This window comes from Desmodus rotundus, chromosome 2 (assembly GCF_022682495.2).
Source record: "Desmodus rotundus isolate HL8 chromosome 2, HLdesRot8A.1, whole genome shotgun sequence".
Lineage (NCBI taxonomy): Eukaryota > Metazoa > Chordata > Mammalia > Chiroptera > Phyllostomidae > Desmodus > Desmodus rotundus.
Window position 1 is genome coordinate 89,538,588 of NC_071388.1, and position 10,436 is coordinate 89,549,023.

General features: G+C 41.0%; 1 protein-coding gene across 3 annotated transcripts in view; it reads left to right on the forward strand.

Annotated features, from left to right (window-relative positions):
- Positions 1-10,436, forward strand: part of CD96 (CD96 molecule) — an 84,845-nt gene that overhangs the window by 17,053 nt on the left and 57,356 nt on the right. For all 3 annotated transcript variants that reach the window (XM_045185880.3, XM_045185879.3, XM_045185878.3), the window contains exons 4-5: positions 6,926-7,133; positions 10,313-10,359. In XM_045185880.3, coding sequence (XP_045041815.2) covers positions 6,926-7,133; positions 10,313-10,359 — 255 coding nt within the window. The remainder of the gene's footprint in view (positions 1-6,925; positions 7,134-10,312; positions 10,360-10,436) is intronic.

Below are 10,436 nucleotides of genomic sequence, written 5' to 3' on the forward strand. Positions count from 1 at the left end.
TTATCAAGATGGAGCATGCCTGGAGTCACAGGTAGCTCATGCTCAAAGACCAGGCTCCCCGATGGCTTCCAAAGGATGGATTATAGAGGGAAAAAGTCATTAATCACTGTGACTAAAGCAGTTAGGGCTGTGGTCTGTCTGCTAGGTTGGTGCTAGGGTAGCGGATAGCTGATCATTGCCTCTGGTCCTGATGTCAGCCATGGAGTTGCTCTGTCTAACTTTGCAAGGACTTGTCCTGTGGGATCATTACACTTTCCTAGGTCTGGAGCTAAAACACAACTGAGGCTAAGATATTATGTTTAGTTTGATTGAAAACTCTGTCTCTGTAGTCAATAGACCCAGGACCTTGTTCCCATGACGACAGGATGCTGACCAGAACCTTGTTGTCCAGAGGGCTTAATGCTTGAGCAAGGGAGAGGGAGGTGGGTGAGTCAGGACACTGGATGAGGCCAGTTTGAATCAATGGAAAAAAGTCAAAATAAAGGGTGCATTGAAGAAAATAAGATTTTTGCATGGTTACAATAACATAAGACTAAAATATTATAAAGATAATTGTAAATAATTTTGAGAATCACATGAGTATTCATTTCCATAGATATCCCAGAATATGACTATATTTTTTAGATTGTCATCACAATAAAAACGCAAAATTTAAAAATTCTTACAGAACTCATAGACTTTCATGAATGTAGCAACTGATACAGTTTGTAAAAGAATGTATTTGTGGGATTTTTCATTTGAGTCACAAGTTACCTAGATTTTATGGACTGTCTTGGAGACTAGATCCTGCATATAAAAAGATTTCTGTGGTAATGTGGCAAATCCAATACAACTGACTTGCAAATAGGCTTTAAAATACAACCCACAGGTCGTTTTTCACTCTCTAGGTATTTTTTGGGTAGTCAGTAGGAGGAAAAGAAGATATATTCTAAAGTAACTTTCTCAAACTGTTCCAAATTTTACCATGTCTCTTTGTCATCTGTCAGAAAACACTTTTCTTACATGGGGTTTGGTTTCTGAAATATTAGACTTCCTGGGCATTATGCCTGTGGTTAGAATAAGTCAGTTGTTCTCGACAAACGGATACAATGTGGTCTTAGAAAGACTGTGAAGTGGAGAGGCCCTCAGAAGGGCAGAACCTACAGCAAACATGAAAGTAATGGAAAGGCACTTCCTGTACCTTGCTTACATTTTTAATATTGTCCACCAACAGGTTTCCACCCTAATTATCATAAATGCAACTATCAATAAGAATGCTAATGTTTAATAATAAGGAAGTTTAATAAACCTTTACTGTAGAGATTTTCTGCTGGCTAGTGGGTTGATCTGTAGTGCCTTATCTTATCTTTAGGGTATGTAATCTGTCTTTCCAAGTCAATGTAAAGCTATCGGTTGTGTGACTCTGAGCATCTCCAGAACAAAAAACTACATCACTCACTTCAAAAATTCCTAGCAGTCGGTAGAGGCCTAGAACCCAGACACGCCATGCATAATTGAATGGATGTCTTTCTCTTTGTCTCCCTCCCCCACAGCTCTGTTCTTGTCCTCATGTTAAATTGATGGTCACCAAATGGATGTTGGGCATTTGATCAGTTAATGATTAGCAGCTCATTAAGTTCAGTGACTAGATAACTGAAAAGACATCCTTATCTGGTACTTTTCTCTAAAGAAACTAAGCAGTGTAAATAGACCTCAGCTTTGGATCCTTGGAGAACAGTTAAGATAAATGAGGGGCAGAGAGTGTGCCCTGAGGTCACACACTGAAGCCTTAATTCTGAACTTCTGCTGGAACCTCAGGCCATGCTGTCCCTGTAACTAATGCATCTTGATACGGACAACTTGAGGTACCTTCTTGAAAGAAAACTCTCTTCAAAGGGAATATTATATTGGCAAATGTGCTGATTAAATTCCTACTGTGCATTCCATTTTTAAATGCCAAAGTCTCTTTGCTCCTCTGATTTACATCCATGCTCCTCGCTGTTGACAGCTGCGGGATGCAGTGAGTCTGATATGAAATTATCTAATTTCCTCATATTAAGAAATAAACCAGCTTTTTTATGTCATGACTGTTACATGTCTGCAGAGGACATAAATATCCTCTCCAACTGTATTTTAGTTCCTTAATCTCATGTTAAACTAGCTATAGCAATCATAATGATAAGCCAGGTGGTCTCACAAACATCACATAATGAGGCTTTTAGTGAAAGATTAAAATGTAGAGACGGGAAGATGAGCTGGGAGGGCAGAAACCTGGGATACTGAACTCAGTAACTCCAGGAAGCTGCACATACTCCCACTTCAAGTCTTCAATAAACCCTGGAAACTATTTTATAAACTAAAATTATTTTAATCTAGGTCACTGGAAAATAAAAGTCATGTCTTCCTAGATGTGGAATTTTATAGAATCTAATCAAATCAGTTATGACCCTCATGGAGAAAGTTATTACTGCTATTCTCAGTTATCATTAGAAAATTACTATTTGGTGTACGTATCTGATCCCATACTAAGGCTGGGTTAAATGTGTTCATGGAGTGGATCCTTGGCATTTCAGGAAGTTACTTTCCGGAACTGTGACTACACTGAGGTAGACACGTATCAGGCACAAATAGACAGGGTATCCCATGCTGATCTAGAATGAGAGGGAACTAAGTGGACACAAAGAGTTAACATGTCAGTGGACACTGAGGGTCTGTGTGAATGGTGGGGCGATGGATAGGAAATCACAGGATACACGTATGCTAATACTGTTAACAGAATTTATTGAAAGAGCTCTATACACTCCACGCCCACCGTGTTCTGTGGTCCACACTGCCAGCTCTGACACGAAGCTGTGCCATCCCAGAGAAAAAATAACATCACTAAATCAAATAGTACCCAGGTCCCTTTTCTGAATTGAAGATTCTGATTCTAGTACAAAAATTGGAAAGCCTCCACAAACCATTTTCAGGTTTGTCAGGTCTTTAAGGGACATAGGGAAGCAGTACTCATGGTTCAAAATGACCCCGCCAGCCCTCATCATGCAAATCATCTTATCCAACTCCTGTATGTAACTTAATTATGTGTTTATGTTTCTTCTGTGGCTATGATTTTGTATTTGTTTTTCCTGTGAATGAGTTTCTCTCAGATAGACTCTAAGCAGAACAGGCAAGGACTGTTTATTCTACTATGTTTGCGAGGCTGTGTGTAGCGAAGTTATAAACAGCATGACTTTTGGAGGGAAGTTGTTGTTTTCAGGCCCTTGCTCTACCATTTACTAGCTGTGTGACCCGAGAGCTGGGATTGGGGTACATAGGGCCCTCACCTTGGGCGTACAATTTAAGGGAGTGCCAAAAACATCAGTAATCACAATATAAATATTAATAAAATATTTTTAAAATAAAAATTTAGGGAAAAATTCATCATGAACAAAATATCAGCATTTTAAATAAAGGCAGGCTATTGTTTGTTTGTTTTGAGACCCAGCCACGCTGTTCAAGGAACGGTGTTTCCCAGCCAGTCCGGCTTCCTGAGCCGTCAGGGCATCGTGCACCCAACAGGGGCACCTGTAAAAGTTGACAGAGGAGAAGAGACTGAGCAATGCATGGCTTTATGTAGCAATTTAAAAAAATTTAATTCTAGAATTTTTATCAACTTTTTCCACTTAGTCAAAATATGAGAGGATAGTTTGATAAGTGCATATAGGGGCACGCGGTTTTCCTTTTGTCTCAGGATTCATATCTTGGATATGTTGCCTAATGTGAGCTTTAATTACCTCATCTATAACAGGGGGTCATTTTGGTGCTGACCTCATAGTGTTGTGGTGAGCTGTAAATAAGGTAACGCAACTGACTAACCTTGCATGTTCCTGTACTGAGCGGGTACTAAAAACTAACCTCTAAACTCAAAGGGTTAGTTTTATGACTCTCTGAAACTCCTTAATTTAGTCAGGCAGATAAGGAACAGTCATGAAGAGGCTGACTGCCCATCAGCGAGGCTGGGGGACGTCAGTTGTATTAATTGGTGCACTGAGTGGACTATAGAGGTTAGCCAGTTCAACCCAACTTCCCACTCAATCATAAGGGTCCATCAAATTGAGCGTCCCACGAAGTTTTAGAAATGTTTATTCATACTTTTAAAAGTTGCCAAAAGTGTTTTTTTAAAGAACAAGAAGAGAAAAACAGGCAAGAATACAGACTCTACAAAATAAGATTCCCTTGCCAGTGTGTTTCCTGCAAACCCTAAAACTGTCATTATCAGGTAGCAGTTGGAGTATATTCTCTGACCCCTAGAGTCACAGTGTGTATGATCGCCAAGGGCCCTTTCCATCAGCAAATTGCCCACACCTTTGGAGTCTCTAACTTATATAAAGGTCTCTGGCCTCCTGGAATTTCTTTTAAGTTTTTTCATTTCTGATACTTCCTAAAGGTTTTTATTGTGTGTATGTGTGATAGTTTGGTTTTCATTAGTGTGTGTTGTGTCTGAGGCTTACTTGCCCCTGACCCTGGGCATCCCTGCTTTTTGGTGCTGTGACTCAAGTACCTTCTTACTTTGTGTGACCTTTGAGTAAGTTACTTAACCTCAGTTTACTCCAGATTGCTGTAAGGAGCCAGTAAGAACTGGCAGGCACAAAATAGACAAACGGAGGTTAAGAATAGTATAGAATATGGAGAAACCAAAGAACTTATATGTACGACCCATGGTCATGAACTAAAGTGGGGGAATGCTGGTGGGAAATGGGGAGCAGGGTGGAGGGGGATAAAAGGGAGAAAAAAAATGGGACAACTGTAATAGCATAACCAATAAAATATACTTTAAGAAAAAAAAAGAGAAATCCCAGGCAGGAAAAAAGAAAAAGATAAGACTTGAAAGAACTTTGCCCAGTGCTTAAAACAGTAGGTGCTAAATAACTTTAAACTATGACTAATAAGAATATAAAATCTTAGTAGTGGTGATAGCGTGATATGGGTGTTGTTAATATTTCTCCCTTTCCCAGGTCTAGGCATTTCAGTGTTCCCTTGCATAGTTTTTTCCACCTCTCCTCCCATTTGCTGCATGAAGGGAGCCACTCACGTGCAATCTTACCTTGGCCCCTTTATAACTGAGACTTGAGATTCTTTCAGGATCTCTGGATGGTGTAGATTACAAGGCATACTTCGCAGCTAAATCGCTTCTTTCTCAACAAAGGAAAAAAAAACCTTCCCTCTACAATACTCAATTGCCCAGAAAAACACACAAACAAATAAAAAATTTGAATAAATTGGGTTTTGTTTGTTTTGTTTTTAGTGTATTTTTCCTCCACCAATTAAATCACCCTGGCTAGTTACAGCCAGCTACACACTAAAGTAAAAGGCATTTTCCAGATCTGCAAGTGCTGAGTAAAATGCCACCCAGTACTTAAGGCTAATTTTGGAGCCCTTGTCTCCAGAAAATAAGCTCTCTCCCTTTAATTTTCTGCACTGTTCTTCATTAAGAAGGCAGCAGAATAGTCTTGTAGGTCCTTCTTTATGTGGCTATAAAGGTGTGTAATCTGCTGTTTGCAAAGCTGATACCAATCTTAGCCATACTCAAAGAATTGTGTCTTACATAAGATTTTCTAAGTATATTCTGGAAATATTTATATAAACTATTTAAGAAGTCTACGTTCATATTTTTACTGCTTCTGCTCCCAGTCCATACTTGAATTCTCTCACCTGGCTTCCATTTCTTCTACCTGACTTGGATTCAGGGTAGAAGATTCCAAGTCAGATCTTTGTTTTCATTATTTCATGGCTTCTTCCCCATCAGATGTGTTCCTGTTCACTCTTCTCCACCTCAGTTCCCTCCGTTTCTCCGCCCCTTGTGCATGAGTGTCACCTGTTGTTTACAGTTAGACCAGTGATCTTCAACTCTGTTTCCTCTGAACACCTTCAAAAAACAATGCCCCAACCTAGGTCTCTCCCCAGAACAACTGAGTTCAAATCTCCAGAGGAGAAGCTGCATGTTTTCAAAGCAACTCAATTGAGAATATTGAGTTATACTAAGTGGTATAAAGACATAACCCTTCCTTGACCCTTGTGCCCTTCAAGAGTCCTCTCCTCACTGGGCCCTTAGCACAGTTACTGATATTGACCAACACTGTGACACCCCAGGACCTTGTCCATGGAAATTCTGAGTAGGGCAAGAAGAGCTTTTCCTCATGGACCCAAGAAAGGGTATAGAACAGGGAAGCCACATACTCCAAATGAACTCTGATCTCCAAAGTTTAGATTAATATTTATAGCCTATTCTTCATGTGTCTTCTTTGAAGGTAGCTCCAACACAGAAATAAGGGAAGAAGGGGAAGAACCATGACTGAGGTAAGGAGGAAAGGAGATGCCTACAGCGCAAAATTTAAGGAGGCACTCACCCTTGGATTTACAACACTGCATTTACAACACTGAGAGCGAGTGCTTCCTTAAATTATGTGCCTTAGGAGTCTCCTTACCTCATCTTCATCTTGGCCCTAAAATGAGACCTTTTCTAAAGTATGCTGGGAAGAGAGGGCAAAACTATAATCATCCAGTTCAGCTGAAAATTTTGCAAGCAAAGCTTATAAAGGCTTCTCAGCATATCTTAGCACTAAGATTTCTGAACCTGAAATGAGAATGATGATCTGCCAGTAGCCCCCAGTGCTGTGCCCTTCAAATCTCACCCGAGACATGCAGCTTATACAGAGTTGCAAAGGGGAAGTTCTAATCAGAAGAACAGCAAGCTTTTATTTATATTAGGAGAAGATGACAGTAGTTTTTAACTGAAAGTCAAGTGTAATGATATTTCGTCTAGTAACATACTAAATAGCTCTTAATTTCAATTCTTTATTCATAATCGCTATTTTTACAAGATATAGATGAATTGATACTTGTGGAATACCTGGCTCAGCGCTGGCACAGTTGAGTGTCACTAACTGGTAACTGTTTTTCTCACCAGGAGGGTAATGGAACCCAGGAAACGCTCATCACCCAAGGTCAGCCCATCAGCAATTCCACATTATTTAAAGACAGAGTCAAGCTAGGGGCAGACTATGGGCTCCACCTCTCTCCAGTCCAAATCCATGATAATGACCGGAAGTTCTCTTGCCACCTTACAGTCAGGCCTGGCAAAACCTTGAGGAGCTCTACCACGGTCAAGGTTTTTGGTAAGAGTTTTTGTATTCTGCACTTCCTGCCATCCTCCTGTCAGTGCTGCCTGCCCACCTTTTTGCCTAGAGAGGAAGCGACCTGTCTTACCTGCAGTAGCCGTGCAAGGGTAGCTATTCAGAAGGTCTGTGTACCTTGGTACTTGTCCTTCATGCTGGGGGTGGGGATGAGGGTAAGAAGTGAAACAATGATGATTCAGTTAATAGACTGAAATCCCACAGAAAGCTGTAAATTGGTCAGTTTCCTGGTGACCACTCCCTTATTTACAATTTTAATGTTTCCCAATAATGCTGGAAATCTCTTTAACTATAACTGCCAAAGTGAAACTGCTTAACTGTCTAAGTGTCTGAGTTGCTTGCTGGAGCAAGACAGAGCAAGGCCCGCGTAAAGAAGGAAGATAATAAACACAGCACCAGACGCTCTGCAGGCCCTCACCATCGCGCCGAGGCCCGCTGTCCCGCCCCTCCAGCGAAGGAGCCTGCAGGGTCCAGATGTGGGGGGAAGTGTGAAAATTCTATTTCGCTCAGTGATGCAAGGAAATGTTAGTGAACAGAAACCCCTAGCTTTGAATATTTTTTCATCTCTGTGACTAGGAACTGTGTTTCTTAAAACAGCATTTTTAAATTAAGGGGAAGAGAAAAGCAGTACGTGGATGAGCAATTAATTGTTTTTGAAAGTGCTATAAACAAAAAGAAATTAACTTTACAAAATATAAGTCATGAATGGCAGAACAAGTAAAAAAATATTTTTTTTACTGTTTACTTAGAATCTTATTGCATTATTATTAGAGGTCACACAATTCAGTATTTTGAAGGAAATACCAGCCCTTAGCTCATAAAAATGGAGTAGCTGCAGCAAAAATTAATACAGTTTGAAGCCTCTGGCTTATAGCTTTTCCTATATTTCTCTCTCTGGCTCTCATACTCTTCTTCCTGCCCTCCCCCGCTCCTTCCCTCCCTCTCCAGCTCTCCCCATGGATGGGCTGGGAAATAATCCCTCACCTCTAATGGTCAGATTCCTTAGGAGCCTAAACAATGTTCTATGAAAAGTTGGAAAAGACTGTTCATCTTGTTTATTGATTATCACCCTCAGCTCTCTCACCGAGGCGTGACTGACTGTCTTAGCACAAACATGAAACTGGCTCATCTGGTCTGACTATTGGCAAATCAATGAAGGCAGCTATCTGGGATGTGCAAAGAAATATCAGTGCTAAGTAAGGCAAACCATATTCCATTTGACTAAGGCTTTTTGCACCATAACTTGATCTAATTGCCTTGTCACCACTTAAATTGTGTCAGTATTTCTTGGTCTTGAATGTTTTTGACTCTTTTACATGTCACTCTTATCAACCTATCTGTCTATTCACCTATCTTAACATTGCTGTTTCTTCTTTGAAGTCCTTTCAGTAGATGCTTAAAAATATGAGACTGTCTGCTTGTTGATTGAATCAGATTTCCCCTGCTCCCTGGGCTTTCTCCTTTAGCAAATGGGCCGGCTAGGTTGTATCAGGATAGTCTTATCTAGTCCCCAGCCTATTGAGTGTCACCCAAACATATACTACAGTGGCCCGGGCACAGAAGTACAGTACATGCCTTATTCAGAACCCACTCTGCATCCCTTGGTCATGCCTCAAGTAGAATGAGCCAAGAATGAGAATATGAAAACCTTAAATACCCAAGAGTACCACAGACCCGTTCCACACACCCTAGATCCAGCCTATTTCCTCTTCCTGAACATGCCCTCACGCTCTAACAGACTAGGGATCAGCAGCTTGCCCAGCTTCTCTGTTGCTTCCTGCATCTCCCTTATTAGTCTCCTTTAACTTTACTTTTCTTAGTGGGAAGTCACCTGCCAGCACAAATTTGCTCTTCCCCAATCCTTGGCTCTGCACCTGATTGTTCTGAACCTCAAAAAGGGTCTCTATCACCCCTACAACTTAGTAATTTTTCCTCCTTTCACATCCTTTATTCTACTGGTATTTGTTGCTAAAGGGAGGTCAGAAATGCCCCTCCTCTCATTGGTGTTCTAGGATTATATCTTGGTTTGGGTTCCCCTGAAAGAAAACAGTGAGGCCAGGATTTGAGATGAATTTATTCATTTGAGAAGTGATCCTGGGAAACATCAGAAGAGGAAGGAAAGGAACATCAGAAGGGAAGATAATAGAGTGGACATGATCAAGCTGAGGGCTTGGAGCTCAGTCCCTGGGGAACTCTGGGAGAACAAGCCTCAGAGTTATCCCAAAGGAAGACCAGGAAGCTGGGGTATTAGCTCCAACTCCCCATCTTTTATCACTGTAAACTCTCTGGGACTTCTAGTTTGCCCTACTTGTGGGCTCAGTGTTCTCTCCTAACCCGACAAATCCTTAGGGGAGAATCACAGGTGTGCCCAGCAAGAGGCCTCAGCAAGTAGCGGCAAATGACGAGTGGATTTGCAGGCAGTAACAGCACCTGCGGCAGGGTCTTACTATTTTCTCCACTGGTTCTTAGCTGGCTTTGTCTGCTGTACTCCAGAACTTACTTTTAAAACCACTTAAGTTCAACACGATGTATTCATTGTCTACTTTGTACTGGGCTTTGTTAAGTGCTTGAGATGAAGAGATGAATAAAACAGCCTGGCTTTGAGGCACGTACAATCTAGCAGGACAGCAAAATCACTGAAAGAGTCCCTGGTATTTTCTAGTGCCCAACAACTAAAGTATCAGGTGTTTTTCATGTCCCTTTCAGAGGCCTATAAATTACATTGTATTTCTAGGCCTTTGGACATGTAGACTACTCCTTTCTACTCTCCCCACCACCTGCCCACCCCCTCCTCCACATTCCCCATTTCACCTGACTCACAGATAGTCATCATTCAAGTATCAGATTTTTCATCTTTCAAATGCTTCCTCTTATTCCCCAAGGTTGGGTTAGCAGCTTCTCTTAAAAGCTTTTTTTCAAACCCTACATGTCCTCAATTATGGTACTTATCTCAGTGTGCTCTAATTTCTAGTTTATCTATCTGTATTTTTCATGAGAACATATATTTCTTGGGGACGGTGAAGATGATTTGCCCACCTTTGTTTCCTAGGAATCTTAACACAACGGGTGTTTAACATCTGACAAATGATGAATCTTGCACACACACGTGGCCAGGTAACATGCAGCTCCATGTCAGTAACTGTGTTTTCTTTGCCTTTAAGCTAAGCCAGAAATCTCCATGATTATGGGAAATAACTCCATGGGAAAGGTGAGTCACGCTAAAGCCTTTGCAGATCTGCAGTATAACATGCCAAGGTGTGTCAGGTCACATCGTTGTTCAGAATG